The following is a 26,331-nucleotide window of genomic DNA, read 5'->3' as shown; positions in this document are numbered from 1 at the left end:
AGCCGCCGGAGCAGCTGTTCCCGGCGATCCTGGCTCGAAAGTTTCCTCCGTTGCTGCTGTGTGAGAGGCGGGGGGCAAGCCAACCCGAGAGCCAGGCTTTTCGGAGACGAGTTTTGAGACCCTCCCCAGCCCGCAGAGGCTGAATTTCCTGGCGGCTTCTCCGAAAGACTAGAGCTCTGGCCTGGGTGTGAAAATGAGGGTACCTCGCAGGCCCTCCTCCAGGGCCCTGAGGGCCTCAGGGTTTGGGGGCGGGGGGGAACCACCAGGCTTGGTGGAAAATTTTGAAATACATACTGTGTGTCCTCTGATGTGTGAAGACCTACAGCGAGCAGGCCGGGCCGGTCCCCCGCTGCTGCAGGTTGGCGCCCCAGGCTGCGGGCGCGCTCGGCGCCAACTAAAGCCAGCTCTGTCCGGACGCCGAAAGAAAAACGGGCTGTGAAAAAGCAAAAGCCACGTCTTTGAGAAAAAAAAAATAATAAAAGCTGAGCATTAAAATAATCGGCCCCCTAAGTTACCTGTAGATCTCGGGATTTTGAGGGAGGGCTGAAAATGATGGTACGGGTCAGAGAGGGGTATGGTGAGAATGATAAATACAGCTGATCTAAGGCGGGTGGCCAGTGTACGTGTGCATGTTTATTTAATCCCCCAGGCCCTTGGTAATATTCTGGTCGTGGTGCGGTTTCTTCCTGTTCCTGATTTCTCATCGGCCTAGGGCAGCTGAGCCCCACAGTGAGTCCAGCCCCTCTTGTGCTAATTGGGAGAAGAAAGTTTAAAGACAATGGCAAGGCCCAGCCAGGCAGAGACACGGCCCTGGGCATGATGGGAGTCCCTGCGCCCCCTCTCCCGCCTCCACCATACACACATCTTTACATGTGGCCCTGCCTTTGATTGTTAGGGGTCTGTATTAGAGACAAAAAGAAAGGTCTAAAAGGAACCCCAAGCCCTCCAGTGTTACCCTCCAGGCTCAAAGCCCAAAGCTCTGCCTCCTCCACTCCCCTGACTGCAAAGCCTCCACACCAGAGCGCACTTTGAATGAAAGATCTGTTTTTCATCCTACATCCTGTTTGTCCTGGTCCTAAGAGTCTTGGCCACTGCAGGGACCTTGGAGATTCCCCTGGTCCACCACCAAACAAGGATCAGCAGGATGCAGCCCGGCTCTGAAGAAGGCGCCTCCAGTGCTCTTGGCTTCCTCCTCCTGGACCTTTGCCCCACAAACATATTTCGTTTTCTCTAACCCAAAGGCCCTTTTTCTTTAAAGAAAAAAAAAAAAGTTATAAAGGTAATGGGAACTCATTACCTCAACTCTCTGTCAGGTAAAGTTCTCTATTAGGTCCTCAACGCCTACCCCCATCCTGGAGGATGGAGGAAACAGCATTCTGGACACCAGGTCCTCCTGTTCACATCCCTGAACTGGTCTCTTGTTCCAAATCCCCATTTTTTCTCTCCTCATTATTTTCTGAGAACTTCAGAAAGAAAACTGCCAGCTGAGTCCCCTGTTATGATCCGAGTGTTGATCCTTTTGGGCATGCGACCCTACACCAGCTCCCTATGACCTGTATCCCCTCTCCCAGGGAAAAGGACAGGAGGACAGGACAGAGTGTCTCCATACTCAGATAAGTAACTTCTCCCTTTTCCACCATCGCAAAAATAAAATAAACTAACCTCCCCAACTATGAGCTGTCCTAAGACCTGCAAGAACTTTCACTAAACTGTATGAAGGCCCAAAGGAGATTTTGACAACAAATAAGTGCGGTGAGGAAATAGGGTCTGTCCAGAGATGGGAAACACACATTAGCCACGCGTTCCTTTCTGGATTGCCCACACAGGGGTCCGCGTGGACAGGCACCCGCATCCAAATACAGGGAAAGGCTTGAGCGGACGAAATAAATCTCCTTTTAATTTTCTTTTCATCGACTAATAAAAATAATTCCCCAGCACTAAACCCAAATACCGTAACCGGCCGCAAGAACACGGAGAATTCATAAAACTCTGTCTCTGCAGGTCACCCGCTAATCGCGTTATTATTAGCCTCGGGAGCATGGAAATTGAACTGTCACTGCCGAAAGAGAAAATGTAAGCGACAGCTGTCTCTCCTTGGGTCGGCCAGTTTTCCAGCCCCCAAGCTCCTTCCTGGGCCTCAAGCTGGGTCCCCAAGCTCGTGGGCCTGCGGCCGCCCCTCATCTCTTTACGGTCCGCCGCCCCCTTCCGACTTGCCGGCGCTCTGACCCGAATCTACTCCGAAGCCCTAGCTGGTCAGCAGGAGCACCTCCAGAAAAGTTTTACAAATCCTGGCTGGAAAGTTTCTGAAGCGCTAAACCAAGCTGTGAGCGTAGCCTGAGTGTGTGTGTGTGTGTGTGTGTGTGTGTGTGTGTGTGTGTGTGTGCGCGCGCGCGCGCGCGCGCAAAATTCTTCCGACAACAGCTGTTCCCCCGGACTGTTTTGCACAGTTGAAATCTTGGCACTTAATACAAAACGTTAAGTTGTTCCCCGCCCCTTCTAAGATTCTGTTAAAATACTGACATCGACATCCGCCCGGTGTTTTACATTTTATGTGCATATAACTGTGCATAGAATGCGTACAAATTCAACACAGTACTGCACCGCTCCCCACAGATACGCAGACTTGGGCTCTGAAGAGTGGCCCCGGGCACAGCGTAAGGGGGCTAACACCCATTCCTCTTTCCATAAATGCGGACGAAGTAGAAATATAACTGTGCTCCCTCGTCGCGGGGAGTAGGAGAAACACAACTTGAGTCCCAGAAAAGTTGGTGGGGGAAGGGAAAGGACCGAGGTTGCAGGCTAAATGGGACAAACGGCAATTTCCACCGGGGTGGACCGGACGGAGAATTCCGTGCCAGTCCTCGGAGCCCTCAGAAGCGAGTCCCAGTTCCTCTCCGATCGGGCCGTTGCCTTCGATCCTCGCCCGTCTTAACCCCAGGGGCCTGCGCTCTCAGAGGCGGGCATGGTGAACACTGCATTCTGCTCCCAAAAAGAGAAGGGGATGCGAGCAAGTAGGCCTTCTGGCTTGAGGTTGGCGACGAAACTGCAAGGCTCAGGCCAGTTCCCCCAAATTGGTTCCAGCGAATTTGGGGAAACCTCAAGGTATTGCGCAAAGAAAAAGAAACCGGCGTTGGAGTAAGACGGCGTCACAGTCAGGGCCTTCCTACTCGCCACTCTCCCCGCCGGCTGGCCGCCCCGCGTCCCGTCTCCGCCCGCCTCCCGCGTTCCGGCTCCACGCACTCACCCGGGTGAGGCTCCAGGCCGTGCGCACCCGCGTCCTCCGCGTCTCCGAGTGGGCCCGCGGGGCTCAGCGCCTCCATGGACAGGTCCAGCCCCTTCTCCTCCCAGTCTCGCAGCTTCCGCTTTTTATTTGAGCCGATCAAGGCTTCAACGGAGAAGGCATGTGCTCGCGAGCTTAGGGCGACTGCAGATCTTCTCCTTTCACTCATCTTAGCCGCCCGCACCCCGGCTCCCGCTCGCCCCCACTACAGAGGGAGCAGCCCGAGCCCTCACGCTCCGAGCGCCCACCGGGCCAGGCCCGGGAAAGGCGGCGGCGAGGCGGCCAAGACTGAGGCAGCGGCTCCGCCGGTCCTGGGCACCCTCCCCCTGCGCCCTGCACGGCCGGCTAGGACCGACGTCCTTGGCTGCCCCAGCCGCTAGGAACGTGCGCCCGGAGCGCCACCCGCTCGCTGCATGAGCGCCCGAGTCCTGCTTCCCACCCACCCGGGCAGGCGCTCACAGGCGGTGTAGACTGGACTTCATCATTTTTTTATTCTCTCTCCCTCCTCCCTCTGCCTTTCTCTCCTCCCTCTCCCTCTTCCTCTCTTGGTCTTCCCGTCCTTGCTCTGATCCAAACTTCTGGGAAACTTTTTTTCTAAATTCCTCCCTTTCCGAGGAGCTGGGGGCAGGCGGTGCGCTCCTGTCCGAGGGGCGAGGGAGAGGGAGGGGGGAGGAAGAGAAAGACTGAGGGGGAAAAAAAAGCCAGCCCCCAACCAATGGCGAAGAGGGAACTGGAGAAACCCTGAGAACGCGGGCCAATGAAAAGGGGGGAGAGACTGAGGCTCGAGCCAAGGCTCCGCGCTGGCTGTCCCCGGGATGCTCCTGGGCCGACTTTAACTCCTGGCTTCCCGGTCCCCCACGGTTACTCGTGGAGGGAGGCGGGGGTGAAAGACGAGGTCAGATCTGTGCCGTTACAAACTCCTGCAAGTCCCAAATTCATACCTTTTCCTCTGAAATCTGCTAGGTCTCATAGTCGCTGTAAGCGTAGGGTCATTTTAAATGCGGAGCTGGAATTGAGGGGCTATGACAAAACGTCAACCTGTCCAAATACACCAACAAACGATTCCGATAATCTCGCGCTTGGCCCCTGGATGCTTTCAGATCTGCTAGTTCCCTCGCTTCATAGGTTCCTATTTTCCTGTTGAAAGATTTCTAAGCAACTCTGATTAAGGCAAAACGAAAGAAACAAACAAGAAAGCCTCGTTACTACCCAAGGTCTTGTAATTGGAAACATAAAGATCGCTGCCTCCTTCCAGCTCTACCTGGTAGAGAAGGTGACGTAGGCGCCCTCAAAGCGAGAGGCCGGCGGAGGGGCACCCGGCTTACCAAGCGCTCGGCAGGCGGATCCTGACTGTGCCCCCGCACGCAGCAAATCCTGTCCTTCCGTTCGGCGTGGATGCTAAACCGAGCTTCGCCTGCTCGGGGCGCTGGCTCTGGAGAACCCGCCGAGAGGGGCTGGGCGAGGGCAGACGGGAACTTTGACAGCGCAGACGGAGCTTTTTCAAAATTCCCTTCAAATCCGATCACCTCGGGAGCCCGGCTCTCCCCGCCCCACTGATCCTCCCTCCATCGTAAAAAAAAAAAAAAAAAAAAAAACAACTTTCAGGACAGCGTAGTTGTCAGGGATTTCTAAGGGACTTGAATCCAACACTTTGGGCCATCCTGATTTCACACACTCCCTCCCAGGTTACGCTACTGGGCTCGGGCCGCTGGAGACCCCGAGCGCACGCAATTCAGCGCAGAGCGAGTTTACAGGGGCCAAGAAGTTTATCCTGCCAAGCTGGCAAAAGTCTCGGATTTCGCGGAGGACGGCCCAAGCCACAGTCCGATCGTCCCAGCGCCCTGGTCCAGAGCTTCTATCCCAGCTCAAGAAAGAGGCAGTAAAGAGACAGCTCCCGGATGCAAAGGGCAGACCGAGAGGCCCCAGCAGAAAAGTCATGCCGACACCCAGGCTCTGAGCAGGGTCTGAACCCTAAAGCCTAGGGCAGAGGAGCCCACGGTGTTCCACAGCAGCGCCCCCAACCCTCCCCAAGAATGAGCGCTCATCGGTCCTTCCACCTTGGGGGAGAGAAGGGAGGGCTTGATGGACCTTTGAAACGCCACATTCCCCTCCTGACCACAGAAGAGCCAGGAAATCTAGTTCTTGCTATTACAGTTGGATGTGCTCTGGTTCTGGAGGCAACCACGTATATCCTGAATGTACCTTGGGCCTCTCTTAGAGGAGAGAGAAAAAGGCCAGCTTTGGAGCCCCCTGCAATGGGCCTCCAGCATGGAGAAGATGAAGCTATCCCGTTCAGTCAATGCAGAAAGAATAACAGAAAAGCCATCGGACAAGGATGAATCAGCTAGTCTTGGCCTCCTTAGCATTCCAGGAGCCTGCACCTCAGGCTTGGGGGTCCCTGAGCAGCACTCCAAACGCTGGGATCCAGCACTCAGCCCTTCAGCCTCTCCCACCTCACTGCTGGGCAAAATCCAGGGTGACCAGGTGCAGGGTCTCCTACCTCAATTCACCACTCAGGGTTGCTTTTATGTGACCTTGCCAAAAGAGACCACTACCCGGGCTTCTACCACTTCCAGGGGTTGAGAGAAGGTAGGCCAGGAACCCACAGTTACCTACGCCCCACAGCTCAGACCTCTCTGTTGGTTCCCGATTCTGATGTCACCACCCTTGGCCAGCGCCTGCCAGGATCACGCCCGATGGAGTAGCAATGGGGCAGGCCTCTATTCCTTCCCAGCATTTTCCTCCTCCCCTGCTCCCTGTATGTTCCATCTCCCTCTGGTAGCCTCTTGCCTGCCTTTTTCTCACAGATCTCGTTTGGTTTGAGAAACCCAATGTGAACAGCAGACAGAGAGGCCCCAGCAGGTCTTTAGGGATCAGACCCTGCTCAGAGCCTGGGTGTTGCACCATAGGCCACACACCCACTCCAAGGTCATGAAAGTTCCTCAAAAAGAGGACATTTTCGTTACCCACTACCGAGATGCAGCTCTAGAAGGTCTGAACGATGTAAATGTCCATGCACACATGTCCAAGAGTCGTACACAGAAAAATGAGAAAAATGAGATGTGCCTTCAACACCCTGCATTTGCACCCCACAGCAGAGCATATAATCTACACAGAGTTTTCAGAGGAGCTCCTATACCCTTCCTTCAGGTTGCACATGCGTTGCCTCACCCCCATCCCCCATACACACGTATCCCAGAGTTGTGGGTTAGGCCATTAAAACAAATTGGATGGTAACAAAGCCACACTCGTTTAGAACAGTCATGAAAATAGGACTTTTCCTCTAGGTAAAAGGGAGGGGCAGGGAAATTTTCTTTCGGTGAATACCGGGATCAATTTTAAGTTTTTCCTAGGGGCATGCACTTGGTGTGTGACCTCGTGCTGACAGGGGAAAAGTCTGGAGAAAGATTCAGCAGGAGGGCTAAATGTCTGTGACTTACCTGTATAATTTTTTGCAACTAGAGAGAAGAAGGAAAACAGAGTTAGGGGGTATTAAATGTAATTATCTGGGAATATGGTCTGCATTTTCCTTCTACTCGCTACATCAAGGGGCTTTCAAAATCCCTCTTGTTACCTCAGTTTCTCTCTCCTTTAACCTTTAGGAATGAGAGTGGGGTCTCCAATATTTGACTCTTAATTCCTGAGGCACTCCCCACGTTTTCCCAACATAGGCTCCACCCTTGGGCCCTATTTCACCCTTGGGTGAAATCTACAGGTGGTGAGTCCAGTTCAGGTCTATTTCAGGCCTAAAGATGATTGACAAGGACCAATCTGGAAGCTCTACTCTACCCATTGCAGGGTCCTCAAAAGGATGAGAAAGTTGTTGGGCACCTGAGATGTCAGAAGGGCAGGGGAGAGGGAAGAGGCACTCAAGGACTCCAATTGCATAAGGAAAGCAGACGTTCAGGCCTAGCCTTGACAGGAGGAAAGTCAAGCCAGGAGAAGGGCAGCTTAGTGCCTGCTCACCTAAAACCGATTACGTCCAGATAACTTGATTTTTCAGAGGAACATCAGAGTTCTGCAAGATAGGAACAAAAATACAAGAAATGGAACCCTACATCCTCCACATGCCTTGTCCTTTCCTTCTGTTTCTCCACACTAAATGCCTATAAATACCACCACTGTGAAAGCCATAATACTAAGGTGATCCACCAAATGCTGTGGCTTTGCAGTTTTGAGGAGCAAACTAAAAACAAAAACTTTTTAACAAAAATTTCAAACCGGTCTATAAGGCGACGGTGAGATTTGAGGAAACCATCAGAGGACTTCCAGGCAGGTGGAGCCTGGCGACCAGGCCCCATTCAGTTCTAGGCTGTAGGACCTTAGGCATATGGGTGAATGCCCCACGGACTCAGTTTCCCTGCTGGCAGAGTGAAGGGGTCCCAAATACCTTTGCTGTTGTGTTCAGTCGCTCAGTCATGTCCGATTCTCTGTCACCCCATGGAATGCTGCACCCCGGGCTTCCCTGTCCTTCACCATTTCCTGGAGTTTGCTCAAACTCATGTCCATCGATTCAGTGATGCCATCCAATCATCTCATTCTCTGTTGCCCCCTTCTTCTCCTAAATTTTACCTTACAACCAAGCAAAGCAGGCAAGATAATCGGTAGGAAACTGGACAGATCTGGGGTTTTGTTACTGCTGTGCTAGAATTTTCAGGGAATGTGAGGCCAATGGACCCACTTTTCACTTCTTTTCCCAAATTGGCGCCCAGTTATGGGGTGGCACAATTGGCCTGGAGCCCTCACGTGGGCGTGGGCTGGGAATGGATTTCCGGAAAGTCCTGCCTAGTGCTGGTCCCGAGAACCAGCCCGGGCTCACTCCTGTGGACCTCATCTCCAGTAGCTCGGCTCCGTCCAGATACTGGGAACTGTGGGGCCGTCGTGCGTCTTCGACTACTCAACCACCCCCTCGCACATTTTAAAAATAAAAGTCCGTGGGGGCAAAAGGGTCTTTAATGATGTTTTTTTGTTTTCGCGAAATAAAATCTTTTGTTTTTATTTTAAACCAGCAGCGTGCCCACCTCTCGGTCCTTCCAGATGTTTGCAATAAAATCGCAGGTTTTGCCTTTGGGACTGGAAATAAAATTTAACTGCCTTCACCCTGTAATTATTCTCTTAGCTCGCCCTTCATAAATTTATCTGCTTTCTATCGGCGTTGGGGTAGGGGGCGAGCGTAAGGGGAGAAAGCCCCGATTTTATATTTGCGACTATAAAAAAGCGCCACCCGGTTTCCTCGCCTTCGGCGGCCATGGTGTAACCGGGAGAGCCTGGCCCGGCGGGCGGCAACATTGCGCTATTGTTCGCCTACTTCGTTCTGCGCCGGAGCCGGGCCCCTCCACAAAGGGGGCCTTGTGCGGCCGGGCCGAGCAGCCGCGCCCAGGAGGCGAGGAAATCCTGTCCCCCTAGGTCCGGCTTCTCTCTCCCCAGGGCGTCCCGAGCGAGCGGCAGCCTGCCCTGGGCCTTCTTCGGTGTGCGCCCGCCGCCCCAGCCGCCGGCTCGGCCCGGCCAGACTTCGCAAGAAGCGAAACCTCGAGCCTGCGCTGAGGCCCCTTGAGCGCGAGGGAGGAGCCAGCCTCTGGGTACCGAGGCCCTACTGAAGGCGGGCCTGGGGCTCCAGGCGAGAGGGCTTCCTCCATCCCCTATTCTTCGCCTTGCTTGGTTTGGGCTGGAAGATAACATTCCGCATCCTCAGGAGCTCAGGGTTGCTTGGCCGCAACCAAAGCGGATTTTGAGGCCGCCAGCGAAACATCATGCACCTTGAAATAAATGCGGGTACACCGGCAACCACTACGTTCTTTTAAAGGAAGGTCGTAAGTACAAGGCTCATGCATTATTTTGCGTGACCAATACAAAGTCATGGTTACAGCTATCTGGCAGCACACACATGCTGGTACACACAGTGTACAGCTACACGCGTGTAGCCACATACCTTTCTAGAATCAAGCATGCATGTAGGAATAAGCCGTGCTTGGGTATATATACAGTATAATACACACGCATGGGGGAAACATCTTGGTCACACACTCAGCTGACCCCAAAGGCTGCAAAAATCTACAAGCCTTTGGCCCTTGGGCAGGTCTCCCCACCGCAGTTCCCCATTCCACAGCTCCTTGGGGCTCTCCCTTGCCTCCAGAAGGTTAATTTCAGGTGGCTGTTCCCTAGTCCCCTCTTTTTCATCTGCACAGAGATGGTCAAGTTTTCTCCAGGAAGGAAAGAAGGGGAAAATGAGGGGCACCCAGCCTTCAGGCCTGAGAGGGTCACACAATGCATGGGTGAGACCGGCACACTCTCTAAAGCGCAGGAGCCCAGCAGGGACTGGGAGCCTGGGCCACACACACACAAAAAAAACACAGCAGGACCAAGCAGAAGCAGTAGGATTTTGTCTTGCTTGGTTTTAATTGCCTGCAGCCCCTTCCACCCTCCAGCCAGCCAGCCTCCCCAAACCTGAGAAGGCCAGATACTTCCCAGGCAGAGCATTTTTTCAAGTTCTTTCTGCCCTGCCACCTCCCAGGTCTTCCAGGTCTGCCCCATAACTGTGACTCCCCATCTCCCCCTTCTTGCTAGGTTTGCAGGTGCTTAGCTAAACAAGGCTAAGAGTCCTCTCTAGTGTTTCCACTGAGAGGAAGGATTATCTAAAGCTTGCGGAAAGAAGCACCAGGCCCCACAACCTGCCGACAGGGACCCTGGGATCAAGAGAGTTCCCTGAGATTCCTGAGGGGGAGCTGAGGCTGGTGGTAGTGAGGCAAGGGAGAGGGACGCCTAGAATACTGAAATAGGGCTGTCCACAAGGACCAGCAGCTAAAGTCAAAGGATTTGTGGCGTTTGGGCCTTGATGTGATGACTTTTTTGCCAGAATTGTTTACATTTCACTAATAAAAATCGGCCACCCAAGAGCAAAATGTCCTCAATAGAACGACACCAGCTAACCAGGCCCCGAACTGTCACCCAAAAATGAGACCAAGTAGAATTTTCAGCCTCCTTACAGATCATTCTCTCCCTTCCCATGACTGGAGAACAAACTGTCCATCATAGAAGAAAGACTGGAAAACAGCTCTCTGACCATTAAGCTATGAGGAGGGGCTGAGGAACTGAATTCCTGGGGTAGCTAGGGTGGCCAGAGGTGTGCTTGACTCTGTTCTCAGGCTGCAGATGAAGGGCTGGTAAAAGGTATTAGCAAGATCATAGGAGACTTTTCCTTAGTTTTGGTCCATAATTCATAGGCCACCTCTCTGACCCTTCTTGGACAAAACCAAACCAAAGGGGGTAGAAAAGAATCTGGCACTCTCCGGTTACATGCACTGAGTCCCTGGTGACCCCCAAACTCGCAGAGGTAGGGAGATTACCAAGGAGGAAAGCCCTATTGTTCGGACAATAAGACCTGAAGTTGTTTTTTATATGTGTAAAAAATCCACTTGATATGCATATATTATACTCCATATTATACAGATGGTATATATCATATACATATTATACACATATCATATAAAACCATATTATATACCATAGAGTATAAAACCATGTTACATACCATAGAATATAAAGCCATATGGTTTTATATTCTATGGTATGATGTATATAATATATACCACATGTAATATGCATATAATATATGCATATTAAGTGGATTTTTTACACATATAAAAAACAATTTTGAGGGCTCATTTGTCCAAATAATAGGGCTTTCCTCCTTGGTAATCTCCATACATGCAATATAAAAGCAATTATGTATATTGTTTTATAACTAAACAAACTATATGCTTTTTAAAATAACTCAAAAAGTCTTTTGGAACAAAGAAACATGTTGAGTGTCTGGAGAGCCAGACATTGCCAGAGTTCCAAGGCCAGCCACTGGGAAAGAGGTAGGTGAGGGGAGTCCCGCTGCTGGTTGCATTCAAACTGCAGGAGACATTGCACTCTGGCCCACAGCCACCTACTCCAGAAAACCAGGGGTGAGGAAAGTTGTCTATCCCCAATTAGGAAAAATATTCACTTAACGTCACATGCTTTCTGAGGATCTCATAGGACAGTCAACAAATTCAGGTAAATGAAAGCATTTCCAGGACAGGACAACCCATGAACCCACATTCTCCTAATTCTCAATGGTCTGTGCGGCACCAGGGGCGCAGGAGGCTTGAGGTTCCTAAAGGGCAAAGGCCAGTGGCCCCGGGGTGGCCTGGAACTGCGCCATGGACACCTGCCCCTAGTATTGCTCTCCTTGGCTGTCTTCACTGGTAAAGAGACCTTTTGACCCAGCTCGATAAAACAACAGAAGGCAATGCCATCCAGAGGCTCCTGCTTCCAGGAAAGGCAAAGGGAAAAAAAAGAACTGCAGCCTTCTTCTCTTGCTAACACATCTCATTCTGTATCTCCTCTCTTTCTGGTCTGCACCTCTTATGAAGAGCTAGTATTTATTGAACCTTTTACTCTGTGTCAGGCCCTGTGCTAAGCATTTTATGCCCAGTAGCCTGTTTTACCCATTTCAAGTTCTATGAACCAAGAATAGTATTACCAGCCCCATTTAACAAATGAGAGAACTGAGGTTGGGAGAGGTTATGTAACTTGGCAAGGGTCTCACAGCTTTTAGTGCAGGTAATCTAACTCTAGGGGCATCCCAGGTGGCTCAGCGATAAAGAATTTGCCTGCTAGTGCAGGAGACTGAGAGTTCTACCCTGGGTTGAGAAGATCCCCTGGAGAAGGAAATGGCAACCCACTCCAATATTCTTGCCTGGGAAATCCCATGGACAGAGGAGCCTGGCGGGCTACAGTCCATGGGGTCATAGAAGAGTCAGACAAAGCTGAGCAACTGAGCACACACATACACACAATCTAGCTCTAGAGCTAGAATTCTATACCTGCAACTGAACAGAACTGAAGTCTCTCTTGGTACAAAGACACATAAATACAATTTGCACACCTAGGTTCCCTCTGTGACTTGGGGGAGGGTGTGGGTTCAAGAAAGGGACTTTGATGGAGCTGTAGTCTACTGGTCAAAAATAAAAAGCATACCCTCATTTAAATTACAATTAGGAGGCCTTCCCAGCTAGAGTGCAACATCCTTTCCAGCAAGGAGACAAAAGGGCAGGAGCTCCCATTGGGATTTTCCTCAGTGCTCACTGGGTGCTGAGCAGAACCTGAAGGCGATTGACCCTAGCGGGGCTCAGTAAATTAAGATCAAGTTGCCAAGCTCTGGTTAGGCTCTGGTGGCTCCATGGTACTGGCTTCCAGCAGGCTTCTGTCAGCGGACTTGCTGCCCTGGGCCAGCTCTTGCCACAGCTCCCAAACCAGTTGGCTTGCTTTGCTAAAGTGTTGGTTTTCCTGGCTACAACCCACTCTCACCCCCCACTGCCCCCAACAACCTATTCCTTAGAGGCTTTCTGCCTGTGTTCCCTCCCTCAACCCGATAATCTCACTTCTGGGCTGGTAACTGAGCTATTAGGAGCAAACCTTGGAGCCCCCAACTCAGTTCCAAGCACCTGTCCTTCTCCAGTGGAACCTGTCCACACCACTGTGGAGGCAGTCATTGCCATGCAGCTGGTCTCCGCCCTCGGACTGGGAGCTTCTGAGCACAGGGTGTGTTAATTCAGCATGGGAGCCATCTCCAGAACTCCATGGTCACTAAAGAAATGCTGCTCTAGATAGTAGTCCCTCAAATGTCTCCAAACTGAGTTTCCCTCCATCCCCTCCAGCTGCCATACACACATTCCCCAGGCTCAACTTCAAGATCATCAAGGCCCTTCACATATTGTAGCCCATGTTTCTACAGTTCAGATCCAGATGAAATGCAGATAAGGAACAGGTCATGTGGCTTGCGACCTGATTGCTATCAGTCTTTTATTCCTCAGAATAACTGAGGACTTGGAAATCTAATCTGTCTGGGGAAGTGGGAACAGGGAGGAAAAACTCCTAGGTTCTTGGGGACAGAACTCCACAGAGTTTTCAAGAAAAACCTCAGCTTGGGAGAGAAAGCTTCTGGCTTAACTTGGTGAGAAAGGGGAGTAAAGCAGAGGTCCTCCGTGCCCAACGAGAGCTACCTGTGCTGGACAGGAGACACCAACTCCCCATCGCAGTCTTCACCTCAGCAGAGGTGCCACCGAGTCCCATGTAACCTTTGGGCTCCAAGGAGGCTCATATTGAGCTGGCTCACATTTTTCAGCGCCTGAGGCTTCAGCATCTTCCCCCCACCCCTCCCCGTCCAGGCAGAAGGCTGGCCTGGTGAACTGGGGTTGTGGCTGCTAAGGGAGCTGTGGGGGAAAACAGTTCCTAGGAAGGCCCAGCTGACTATTTCCCGTGGGATCCAGAAAGAGGGAAGTGGGTGAAACACAAGAAGACCTTCCCTCCTCCTTTTTCCCTTTTCCAGATTTTGGTTTCTCTATGGAATGTTAGCAGCCTCTCTTCTTGGGCTTTTTCTTTTTCTCTCCCCCTGATGGCAAATGCAGTCTCACTGGTGAACTTGCTCTAAGCAGACGCCACTTTAAAACTTCTGTGTAGCCAATGGAGTGTTGTGCGGGGTTTCCTTGGTGTGGGGGCTGCCCAAGGCTTGAGCTTCCCTGTTCTTTAACCTCCCTCCTGCCCCTCACCAGTAATCTTTACCCATATCCAACCTGCCAGGCAGTTTCCCTTCATGCCGCAGAAGCAGTAACCAGCTGGCTTGACTGCTCCCCTACCTGCCTGGGGAAACTACTAGCCATCTTTCCATCTATTTCCCCTGAATTTTTACATTATAACTGGAAGTTGAGCTCACATGTATCTTGTGAGGAAGACTGTGGGGAGAAACGTGAGCAAGCAGGAGGGTGGGTCAGGTAAGTGAGAGCAAAGGCATGTGCAGGGAGGCCCCAGCAAGTCTCTCTCCGGAGCCGTGGGCCCAAGGGTCCCTGAGCGTCTGTCTGGAGCTGCCCCTTTCCCACACTGCCCCCACCGCAGGCTCTATCTGGGTGGAGCAGTGGGGGAGGGCTGGCTGCTTGGTGGCCTCTTTAGAGCCTGAAAAACCTGGAGTGGGGCTTTTAAGACTGAGAAAGGCTGGATAAAGCAAAAGCCAGACCAACATGAGAAGGAAAGGAAGGACAAAAGGAAAAGATAAAACTTAAGAAAAAGGAGGGGTGGAGAGAAAAGGGAAAAGAAAGCAAAGAGAAAGGAAGGTGAAGAGAAAGAGGTCAGAACTGCTTCAACTCCTGAAAACTTAGTAGTGGTCTGGCCATAAAGTCAGGGTCTGGAACCCTGATCTGTCTTGCCAGGGTAGGATTCGAGGTGACTCAGGGCAGAGAATTACGGAGGGGGCCTGGAAAAGGAATCTTTCCAGCAAGTACACCAAGCACAGCAGAGCCCAAGTGACCTAGGTATTGAAGCCCTCAGGGAAAAGTTCTTAAACTGGACTCCTTCAGAGAATCTGGCTGCCTAGCAGGAGGAGCCTGCAGATTGGAGGGCGGTGGGCAATGGGTGATGCCGCCCCACCCCGGCTACCTTACCATCCTTCCCCCCGCCCCTTCGCCTTGCCTTCCACAAGGGCTAGGAACGCCTTCTCTTTGCTTTCTTTTCCCTTTTCTCTCCACCCCTCCTTTTTCTTAAGTTTTATCTTTTCCTTTTGTCCTTCCTTTCCTTCTCATGTTGTCTGGCTTTTGCTTTATCCAGCCTTTCTCAGTCTTAAAAGCCCCACTCCAGGTTTTTCAGGCTCTAAAGAGGCCACCAAGCAGCCTGCCCTCCCCCACTGCTATCCCAGAGACTGGATAGTCTCCTGGGAGCAGAGGAAGGGCAGAGAAGAGATTTCAGGTACAGTAGACAGCACAGTTATGGAGAGAAAAGAGCTGAGAATATGAGGACCCCAGGGAATGAGCGACCCCAAGCACACCCTAGAGTGGTGGGAGTCTGGCCAGGTCTGCCTAGTCAGAGCGGGGAGGGTTGACCAGCTGGGTAGGGGGAGTTGGTGGGAAGCCCAGGATATTTGTCTGGTGCTTTCTGTAGTTTTTCTCCTGAATCTTAATCCAATTTGAAGTTACTAGGCAAAATGCTGGGAAAGGTTGCATGTCGATTTTATTTCAGTACATCCCCAGAGCAGGAAAGATTGGATGGGTACTGCCTGGTGCTGGCCCTCCACCCACTGAGGCTGCAGCTGCCCCTGCTCCTTTTCTGGTGGGGAAGAGGGTGAAGGGTAGAGTTCTCCTTTCAACCCCAGGGACTATACAGTCCACGGAATTCTGCAGGCCAGAATACTGGAGTAGGTAGCCTTTCCCTTCTCCACAGGATCTTCCCAACTCAGGGATCGAACCCAGGTCTCCCACATTGCAGTCAGATTCTTTGCCAGCTGAGCCACACGGGGAAGCCCCCTCTATAAGGCAGGAGTTATTTTTCCTCTCTGAGCTCCTTCTCTCCTTCCTTACAGTTCAATTCACCTAACGTAGAGTGTCCGCCTTAGCTTTTCCTAAAGCTGCCTCCTCTCCTCTCCACATCTTCCCTCTCAGCATCTCTAGGTCCCACAGGCAAATAAAGCCCAGCTTCTTGCCTGGGGTGAATCACAGGAACTGGGTCGCCGGGGCGGGAAGAAGAAACCAGCGGAGAGTAATGCGCTGCAAACCCGAGCGAGCAGATGTGCCTGGCGCCTCGGGCCCAGCCCTGGCCGGCCCAGAAAATCTCTCCTCAGCCCTGCGTTCGCGGAATTACATTATATTCTCCCAGATCCAATCATCTTTTTACAGAAAAAAAAATTTAAAGAAATATAAATTGCTGCTTTGCAAGATCAAAGCGCGGCTCTCTGGTGCATCTGGTGGAGCGGGGAGTTGGGGGAGGGAACAGGAGAGAGTGGCGCAGTCACAGCCAACTTCAAAGTGTTCTCAACAGTGAATTTTGACCAGTGTATTTTAAATTCTCTTCCCCTTCAACTTTGAGGGGTGCGCAGCGGGGAAGCGCCTAGCTGGTCCTGGGCGCCTGGAGAAACCTCGACTTGACCCATTGCACGCGGGCGTTAGAATCAGAGCCCCGAGGCTCTTGCGCGTGGGTGAGGGTAGCTAATCACCGACGGGACGTCGGGTCGTCAGATATCGACATAAACCTCGGAGACACCACCAAATCGCCTTGTCCCTACTCAAGTAGCTGCCAGAGGCTCCTTGTCAGCCTCCCCTGCGCTCAGGCTGCAGGTCGCTTCTGCGCTGCCAGAAGGACTGGAGTGAACTAGGACAGGATTCGAATTATTCGGGGCTTTCGGATCAATCCCAGGCTCTTTGGGCAGAGAATAGCGAGGATCTTGACTGTGGATACGTGACAGGCCAACTGGGCGACTCTGCAGGCCTGGTCGATTAGGTTGGATTCCTTCCAGCCCTCAATTGCTTTCCTTAAGCGACGCGCATTCGCCACGCGGAGAACTCAGCAGTGTGGCCCGGGTGCCTTCGCTGCGAGGCGCGCGGGGTGCGTGCGCTGCGTGTTCTCAGAGCTTGGGAGTTTGTGCGGCCGAACAAGCTGAATCCAGGATGGGCTGAATCCTGGAGAGGGGCTGACCTTCTCTCCGTTTTCGCTGCAGGGTTATTGTGGAGTCAAGCGGCAGAGGGTGGTTTTTTCTCTCGCGTCTGCAGAGCCTACTTTCCCTGCAAGACGCATAGGGCGACCGCCACGTACCCACTGGGCTTCCTGCGCTCTTTGGGGCGGACCCCAAGGGCAAGCCGGAAGACTTGGCTTCTTCCAAACCCCCGGAAGTCTTTTCCTTTCCTGGAAAGATCAATAGTACAATATCACCTCGATTACACTTGAGTTGTTCCTGCTTGGCCATTTCCGATGTTTTAAATTTCAGATTTCCCTGCCAGGGCAGGAAGAGTTAAAACAGCCGACAGCGCGCCTGCTCTCTCCTGCTCCGGATTCCGTGTCTCCCCAGAAAACTGCATCTCAGAAAAGAGAACTATCATCCCCCAGGGTGGGCAACATGATGTTAATATTTCTAGCCGAGAAACCCAAGATTCCTAAAACTTCGTTGACTTTTCCTATGCTTCTGAGTGGCAAAGTTAGGACCTGTTACCCAGGTCACCTAAAAATTCTTGTTCTTCCCTCTCCCTTGGCGATGATTCCATCCCTCTAACACTCCCTTCTCCCGCCCATCACGAGGTCATCGCCGCAGCAGCTTGTGCGCACCGCCCTGACCCCGCGCGCGCCGGGCATCTCACCTCAGCCAGGCAGGTGCAGAGGTGGCGGCGCGGCAGCGGTGGGTCATTCGGCCGAAAGGCAGGAGTCAACTGGCCGCCTCTTTCTGCTGCCCGGTGGCTGAGGGGGCAGAGAGGCGGGGTGAGGGTTGAGGGGTGACAGGGCTGGAGAAACCGCCGTCAGCGAGTCCCAGCCCCGCCTCCCAAACACAATGTCCAGGAAAGCTCGGAACTTTCCATTATCTGAGGAGCTTCACTAAACACATTGTCCCTATAATTACGGGGCCACACAGAAGAAAGGACAACTGAGGGGGTTAAGGAGAAGAGCAGGCCTGGCCCGGCCCTGGAGGAGCCCAGTGCCCGGAGCCTGTCTGCAGGGATGTGTGACAGGAACTCTCCAAGGCCCCAGGCCCCGCAAGGAGGGAAGCCCCGAAACACCTCAGTGCTTCCCCAGGCTGCACTCTGGGAGCTGAGCACCGGGGAGGAGGGGGGCGTCCAGTCCTGGCCTCCCGGGTTCTGGATGGGCAATGGGCCAGAGTCCCGCAGCTATGGGCTTCTGGGAGAGCCGGAGCGCTTGTTGCTTGCAAGACACGGTGCCGGAGAGCCGATTCCAAGTGCCAGGCTTCCCAGATATTGAATTTGTAATGATCCCCACCCTAGACGGTGGTGGGCGATGAAACTTCCCTTCCTTTCTCGAGGAGAAGTTACACTTGCCCCCTCCAGATACACGCTTTCCTATCTCGGCAAATCTCGTGCGTCCCACTTGGCCCCCGCACTCGCCTTCCTGCAGCGTGCAGTGCCCTTAACCCCACCCCACGCTTGGAGGTGAGTTCCTAAGAGGTTTAGACACTCTCTGAACGCAAATCTTCTATTCTCACTACACTGGGTAAAAAACAGTCAGCCTTCTCTCAGGCAAGAGCCACGGGTGGGCGCAAACTCGATTCACTGGGCCAACAAGTCGTCAGCTAACCTTGCACAAGTCTCTTGATTACCAAGTCCACATTTCCCGTTTGTAAAATTAGAATACTTGGAGCAGCCTAAAAGAGCTTTATGGTTCCCGAGGCGCGTCAACTGTGGCGCCCATTCGGAGCACATCCGACACGTGTGCACGTCTACGTTTGAACCCCACCACCTGAGCCCTTTGAACACCAGCGCACAGACCCACACTGTCTTTCTGTCCCTCCAGCTACTTTTCCTGCTTGCCAGGCTGGTTTCTGCTGGGTGATTAACGACCCCAGATAGTGTAAGGAATTTGGCTTCTCAAGCTCAGCATTTTCAATTCCTTAATTTGTCCCTAGGTGATCGTTAGCGATCGCGGCTGTAGATCACATGGAGGGGGGGCGGGTCAGGTAGAGTGAGCAGCTGATTCAACACTGTTGAGTTGGGGTTTGGTTTCGATTTTTAAAGGCGGTTCAGAAAGCGGCCCCTGGAGAACTTCAAGAAGGCAGCAGGCGGCAGGCTGCGGAGGTCCCCGACTAGCCTTTGGGTTGTCACCACTCTCATTCTTTATAAACTGTAAAGCGCTAGCTAGCAAGTCACAGACTCCCTGGGGCCTTAGTCTCTGATGTAGGTGGGGCAGACAGGTGAGGAAACGGAAGATCAGAAGTGTCCTGCCCCTAAAATCCAAGGCCTCACTTTGCTGTGGGTCAGGCCTGTTCCTGTAACCTGTTCACCACAGAGCAGCAACAGAGGCTGCTCCAGATGCAGCCTCAGTTTGACATTTTTCTAGCTGTTCAGGTTAGAAACGAGTTAGACTGCCCTCCACCTCCTCAGTCCTGACTGCTGTCATCTCGTTTAAAGAGGAGTTACTGTCCCTCCTGAGGGGCTGGGGGTGAGGTCTGGAACATTACAGGTTGTCCCAAAGATCTGTCACAATTTCTTTGGCAGTTTGGCTTTAGAGGAGCTTTAAAAATACTCCTTTCCTGCCCTTGTCCCCCTCTCCTTCCTGAAAAAGCAGGGGGCTGCCCTGGGGGCAGCTTTAGAGGCAGCTCCCTTCAAGGACCTCCTGGATTTCCAAATGCTAGGGAGAGTATGAGGGGAGAGGTGGGAGATGAGGAAGGAGAAACAGAACGGGGAAGAATCTTTGTCCTTGTTTTCCTGGGTCTTTCAGGCTGGGACAGACTGTTCCTGCTCAGAGGGGGCAGAAATTTGCTCCTTACCTCCCCTATGGTGACTAGGGCACTGGTAGGCTGCTCCTTCCAGCCTGCTATGCCTCTGAAGGGGTCTGGGGCAGAAGGTGGTGGCAAAAAGAGGGTATCAGCATCCTCTAGCTGGTAGCGGGTTGGCTGGAGCACAGAGCGGAACCTCCGACTCCCACGGAAAGGTGAGCATCTGCAGTCTACTGGAGGGCGAGAGTTTGATCCACTGGACTCTCTTCTCTGAGGTACCAGGTTTGTATGTCTGAAGTCTGTGATTAAATATACATTTTTATAAAACAAACCTAGAACATTAGACTTGTCTCGACCAGATTGGAAACAGCGGCTTTTTTCTACCTTTCCTGGAACTGACAATTCTCTCCAAGATGAAGACCCCAAGCACTCCTGAAAACATCAGCCAGTCTGTGAAATGCTGAGGCCAGGCAGGTTAATAATAGGGAGGACCAGTCCCTCTGTAGGCCTGTGAAACCCAGCAGTATACCTAGAGATGTACAGAGGAACATGCGGGTGTGTGGGGTGAAATCAGTCGAAGAACTTTTATGAAAACATGAGTGTCTGTGAGGGAAGGAAGGAGGTGACCAAAGTAATGCATTTGCTTTTACTGGTTGACTGACAGGCTTTGGTGCAGGTTGGATAAGTTTACCAACTGGTTGCAGAGACCAGTGCCTCAGGCAGGGACATGGGTGAGGGAGCTCCTCAGAAGAACTGGAAGGGAAAAACAGAGGCAGACACCAAAAAATTTTCCTACATTCTGCGATATGTGACACAATTCCTTGTCACATATATATAGCACATACACATATACAAATTCATTTAGTTAAAAAACCTTAACCTCAAAGAAAATAAACATTCACAAGTTCATTCATTCACTCAACAAAAATATCATTGAATGTCTATGGTGTGCAGGGCATTTTACTATGCTCTCCTTTGTAGAAATGCATGTGTGTCTGTGTACAAGTTCATCCTGGAAACTCTGCTCTGGCTTCATGGAAGGTTCATGAGAGTTTCAGCTCTCAACAATCAGAATGATGGGGGCTCAGACTTCAGGATGCACACACTTTGGGTCAATGCCAGAGGTAATAGTCTGCTGGCACCCTATGAGTTTGCGCTTTTCCTTCACTGCATTTGTGGAAGCTCCAGTCCAGCTACCACGGGGTGGGAAATGCTTAGAAACAGAGTATGCTAAATCCTCTTTACACAATGCTTTTCGTTTCTAAAGCCTGTTTTCCTTCCAGGAGTGGTCTAAGGAGCTTGGGAATCACAAACTCTGCAACCAAAGAAAATCTTTTCAAAGTATATGCCAGAAAGGAGAGATTTAGGGTAATTTCCACAGATGCACACTTCAATAGCATGCTCACACACCCAAACATATAAACACACATATATATGTATATATATATATACACAAATACAGACATTACTATACAAATTCATTTACATAGCATGAAATCATATTTACAGAAAAAGCAGAATGGGAAAAGGGTGCCTTCAGTTTTCCCTACTAGGCAAATTCAGAAACTCTTCCAGTAGGTTCAAAATATCACTGAGTTTTTTAGCAGTCTTTTTCATAAGTTCCTATCACCTTATTTACTTTGTCGGTGGATTACCAGCCCAGAAAACACTACCCTAAAAGGGTAGCAACAAATGAGCCAGTGGCCTGTGGCTTCTCAGCATAGTCGGTGAAAATCAGATTTATACTCCCTGGTAGCAGTGCTCAGAACCTCTGAGATCTAACGGAACTGGTGATAAGATTCCGCAGCTTTGGCGTAGGTATTTGCATGTACAAGCATATTCCTGGGCTGTGACTTTGGATTCTAAGTTCCAAGCCAAGCAGAGAGATACCAGTATAAGGATTTTGTCTAGAAGTACCCTGGAGGAATTTCCACCTGGGGGAGAGTGTGACACAGGGCTAGAGAGGAAGGTAAGATGAACCCAAAATAGGAAAGCTGGCTAAAAGCCGCAATAGAAGAAAACGCTGCTGGAGAGACTGGAGGCAGAGGAGAGGGTGGGAACTGAATGCCAGATGCTGTTGCGTTCAAGCAAATGCCGCACCAACGGCCGAGGCGGGTACAATTTCCCCCAACGCGAAGGTAGGGAGGAGAAGGTACTGGGAACCGGAGCTTTTCCTTTTACGGATTCACAGGTCAGCGTAAACTGCACAAGACGTCCCTAAATGTCCATTCGCTTTAGCTTTGTCTAGTGAAATAGACAACGGAGAAAAACATCCAGCCCCATCAAGCCGAAAACATTTTCACTTTTACCCTAAACAAATGAAATAAACGGCCTTTCCTTTTCTGAACATCGCTCTTATTTTGCCATCTAGATTTTGGAAATATAGCCTCTAAATTAAACGCGCACAATCATTTCCACTACACCTGTACAGGTGAGTCACGCTCTCACCCCCTGCGACGTCGGATCCCTAAATGACCGAGCTGGACGGCTTCCGCCCTGAAGGGAGTTTTGGCCGCGAGCTTCCCTCCCGGCCCCGGGGTCAGCGGCAGCGGTGCGGGCCGGTGGGAGAGGCACGGCCGCACCCTCAGGCGCAGGAGCCGGGCTTAAAGAGCCCGGCCCCGGCCGCTCCGTGCAGGAAGCGGGGCAGTGCTAAACGCAGCCTTCGTGGCTCTGCGCTTTCTCTCGGTCACGGGGGAGAGTGGAGGCTTCCTCAACTCCTGCGTGCCTGCGATATTCAGACGCAGACTAGGGTGGGGAGCCTGCCTTTGTTCCAGGCGGGAAGCCGCAGCGCGAAGTTCGGGTGAAGCTGTGGCAAAAAGGAAAAAGCGAGGGGAGGAGGCGGGGCCGAGCTCCCGACCAGAGCCCTCTAGGAAGCCCGCTCTGCGTCCCACTGCGCCTTTCGGTCCCGAGGCCTACTTGTACCTGACGCTCCTCGGGCCTTCACACGCGCATGACCTGGAGAAGTCTTGGATCCGGGCGCCCTGGAGCCCTGGGACCCCTTGCGAGGTTTCCGAGCGCCTCCCCCGCCCCCCGCCACCCCGCCAACATGAGCGAGCTGCGACGGCACCCCCTGCCACCCCCAACCTTATTTTAGGGTCTAGAGGTAGAGGAGGGTTGAAGCTCCTTATCTACCCTAGCCCGGCATTGCCCTCTTCTCCGTCTTAAGCAGGGGAAAAAAAGAAAGAAAAACCCTTTGGAGCTTTAACATCTTGCCCCACTTCTGCCCCCCGCCCCACCAGATTTTGAAAAGCGGCTGCCTCCTCCTCTTTCCCAACAAGGGCCTGTCTCGCAGGGCACAACTTCCGGAGAAATGGGCCCACGCAGTGAATTCTATAGCGTCGGCGGGCCAGGCCCCGATCGACCAGTTGGCGCTGCTTGGCAGCCAGACTCGGAGCGGGCTCGTGGTGAAGGCCGAGGCCCAGCGCTTGTGGAGCCCATTTGCTCCGAGTTCCCGGCCTGACATTTCCCCCCTCAGGAAACGTCCCCTCCTCCTGCCGGCGGAGGGTGCCCCCTTTTTCAGCGCGGTGGGCCAGAGGAGGTAAAACCTCGAGGAAGTCCTCGCTCATAAACCTCGAATCCCCGCCGTGGTTTTGTGGAGCGGGGTCTGGCTTTGTTTCGGGCTCGGTGCTCAGGGCTTTTACTTAACACTCCCGCGGCTCGCACGGCCGACTGCGCTGTTGCTCAGCCGGCTCGCCGGCCGCCCCAGCCCCTGTGCCTGGAAGGACAAGCCCCCCCGCCCCCCCAGGCCCAGGAGCCCGCCCACGGCCCGCGGGAGGACAAGCGCTCCGCTTTCCGTTCACTCGCTTTATCCTCTAGCACAGGAAGGTCTTAGGGGTTCTTGATGCTAAGACACCAACCCCCTGGCGTCGCACAGAGCACAAAAGTTGCCGTCTCTTGCTCGACTGCGAAGGGTGCGGCCGATGAGCTTGAATCCCGCCCCGCCGCCCGCGGCCCCCGACCGGGCCCTGGCTGGAGGCGGGCGGCCTGGGCCGGCTTTGCGTCCTGGGGGCCCGCTGGCGATGCCCGGATTCCAGCCGAGAAACGCCCCTCGAGCGAACCGACGAGTGTACCCGCTTGTGAACGAGAACTTCTGACTTCTGTGGCAGCAGCTAGACTTCAGGGCAGACCTGGGGGCCGGAGCCGGCATTTCCACGGCTGGAATCGGCGAGCGCCTGGCAGGGTCCAAGCCCCGCTCCTCCCTTTGCTATAGAGTCCCCGCGAGGCTGTGGGCGGGAGCCGGGGGTCTTGGAATCAGAGGGGCTAGCGCGGCGGGGCAGGGACGCGTGTTCGGGCTCCGGGGCGGGAGGTCTCGGGAAAGGCCCCGAACCCCAGGAATCCCTGGCCTCTCGCCCTCTCCCTGAGGTCGTTAGCACCCCAGGACGCGCTGTCTGCGGCCGCCGCCTTCTCAGCTTCTGAACTTTTCCATTTCAAAGAACTAAAGGAGAACTGTTGTGATACATCTCCTGCACATTCTCTTGGAATCACCTCCGGTCGAACAGAGTGTAGTAATCAGTTCCTAAGTTGTCTCCTCCCTTGCCCTTTTTTCTCACCCCTCAACCTCGGGTAAAGAATCTGAGCACTTCGAGGGGAAAAAGTAGTAAAATCCGTACTAGAGTGAGGTGGAGAAAATTCAAGTCACAAGACTGCCCCCAGGTGATGGTTTTCAGCAACAGCATTTCTGCACAAGTCGCTCTATATCTGTATTGAGCTAATGTCATCTGTGGTAGAAAAGTTATTGAATCCAAACGTTTACGTTAATCCCGCAAGAAAAGGAGAAATGTCCCCGAGAAACCTCTTTCCCATAGATGCTGTGAAATTGTTCAATTTGTCTTTCTAGCCTCACTACCATTAACATTTGATAACTGCATTTTCAAAATCTAACTCTCCCCTCCCCACCCGTCTTCCCCCCACCCCTTCACCATTTCCTCCTTCTGAAACAATAGCACGGGCTGCTGGAGTCAGTCTGATGATATAATCCTTAAGGCATTCACGGGCAGACCAAGGGCCAAGCTATCAAAGGGTTCAGCTTCTTCTTCTTCTTCTTCTTTTTTTTTTAAAGCTGTTTACTATTCAGGAAATTTGGTAATTATTTTTTTTTTCTCCATGTAGTGGTATTACCCTCTTCCTTTTGATATTAGATCCTCTATGGGGCCCTAGCTTCATGCTGTAGAGACAGGAGAAAGATGAAGGGGTTGAATTCTGCATCAGAATGTAATTTTCCTTTATGTCATCATTGCTGCTAAATACCAGCTGAGGGCTTCCAATAGAACAGGAACCGCCGAAACAGGCAGAGAGTCCTCATGCTTCTAGGAGCAGAAGAGAATGCCAATTTCATTTATTCTTTTGCACCACAAACTTGGGATTTTTATATACTTCACTCCATCAAATACTTTCAGTACTTTTATAGCAGGATTGAAAAGTCACGTCAGGAAAGAAAAGTGAAGATAATAACCAAATTATAAAAATCATTTGCTTAGAATGCATCACAATGAATCATTTTTTTAGGGGGTATCATTGATAGGTATTAATATCCTTATGATGTTATCATGTTTATCTAGGTTTTCCCTGTGCCTAGCATAGTGCCTTTCTCATTGCAAGTATCAATGAATGTATGTTGAATGAAAGGACAAATGAAATATAAAGCAAAGGAGTACAAAAGGGGTTGGATAGGTAACTTCATTCACTTAAAACCCCCTCCATGACATATCTCTTGAGTGAATGTGTCATGCAAAGCAAAACTATTTTTGCTGGATGGTGAGGGATTGACCATGTTAAATGGGTTTAAGTTTTATCTTCCTAACTACAGTGTCATGTATTGAGATCAGGAACTCAGTGTTAACACTTTCATTATATACAATGTCTTTCATATTTCTGAGCATCTTATCAATCATCTTAAAGTATGGGGAAGGGGAAGCCTCAACTTAAGATAGAAAATGTTAAGAGAAATGTAGTGTTAAGGCATCCCTTTGGGCAGTGCCAGGTATCCTGGTAGAGGGACGACAGGTCAAGGGAGGGTAGGGAAATTTCTGTTCAGACTCTTCCTTTAATCAGGCCATATAGTCTCCTGCCCAGATTCCTCCCAGAACCAATATCTTCTCCTCAGGTACCTTCCCCCATAGGCTATGAAAGCACAGAGAACAGGATGTGTTGACCAGAGGATGACTCTTCCATGTCACATCCTGCCTCACTCCCACCACCCCATAGCTTTTTTAGCTTCTCGAGTTTAAGATCAACATGTTTGTGTGAGCACTAACCAGATCACCACAAACTTTCCATCCACTGGGGCACTAGTTTGGCCTATTTCAAGCTCATCATGATAATCTTTCCTATAAATTCAAGTTATTTGGCCAAAGGGAATTTGGAAAGCACCAAAGTGCCTTAATATATTCTTATGGGAGATTTTGTTTGGGGAAAATATTTGCCAATCAACTGGATTTTGCCATAGGAGCCAAGTCATCACAGAGGTTTATATGCCTGTGTAATGCTGTCTAACAAAAAAAGAGAGAGACATAAAATCTACTTTCAAGGAGCTTTCTGTTTTTCACCACTTTTTATATTTTTCATTTAAAATTTCCCCATGGCAAGCATAGGCAATCAGAATCAAGTTGTTCATCATTCCTTGTGGCTTCCCACATAGAAAGACTTTCTGCTTCTTAAGGAGCTATCTCATTATCACCCTGCACCTAGGCATAAAGCACGATGCACCAACATTTAAAATGCTGGACCTCCAAACCATGGTAGTTCATCCTTTGATTCCTCACTGTTTCTGCTTAGCATGTTCAAAAGTCCCAAATACTTGATTTGAATGTTGGCTAAATTGGAGGCCAGT

At 51.6% G+C, this 26,331-nt stretch overlaps 1 protein-coding gene across 1 annotated transcript in view; it reads right to left on the bottom strand.

The window, feature by feature from the left end:
• TBX15 (T-box transcription factor 15) overlaps window positions 1-3,955 on the bottom strand; it is a 124,363-nt gene extending 120,408 nt beyond the window's left edge. The window contains exon 1 of the mRNA XM_040230932.1: window positions 3,245-3,955. Within this exon, the coding sequence (XP_040086866.1) occupies window positions 3,245-3,449 (205 nt within the window). The 5' untranslated portion in view covers window positions 3,450-3,955. The remainder of the gene's footprint in view (window positions 1-3,244) is intronic.
• Between the last annotated feature and the right edge of the window lie 22,376 nt (window positions 3,956-26,331).

This window comes from Oryx dammah, unplaced genomic scaffold, assembly GCF_014754425.2.
Source record: "Oryx dammah isolate SB20612 unplaced genomic scaffold, SCBI_Odam_1.1 HiC_scaffold_28, whole genome shotgun sequence".
In the NCBI taxonomy this organism is placed as follows: domain Eukaryota; kingdom Metazoa; phylum Chordata; class Mammalia; order Artiodactyla; family Bovidae; genus Oryx; species Oryx dammah.
The sequence above is the reverse complement of the archived record's forward strand: the minus strand, read 5'-3'. Positions and strand labels throughout refer to the sequence as shown.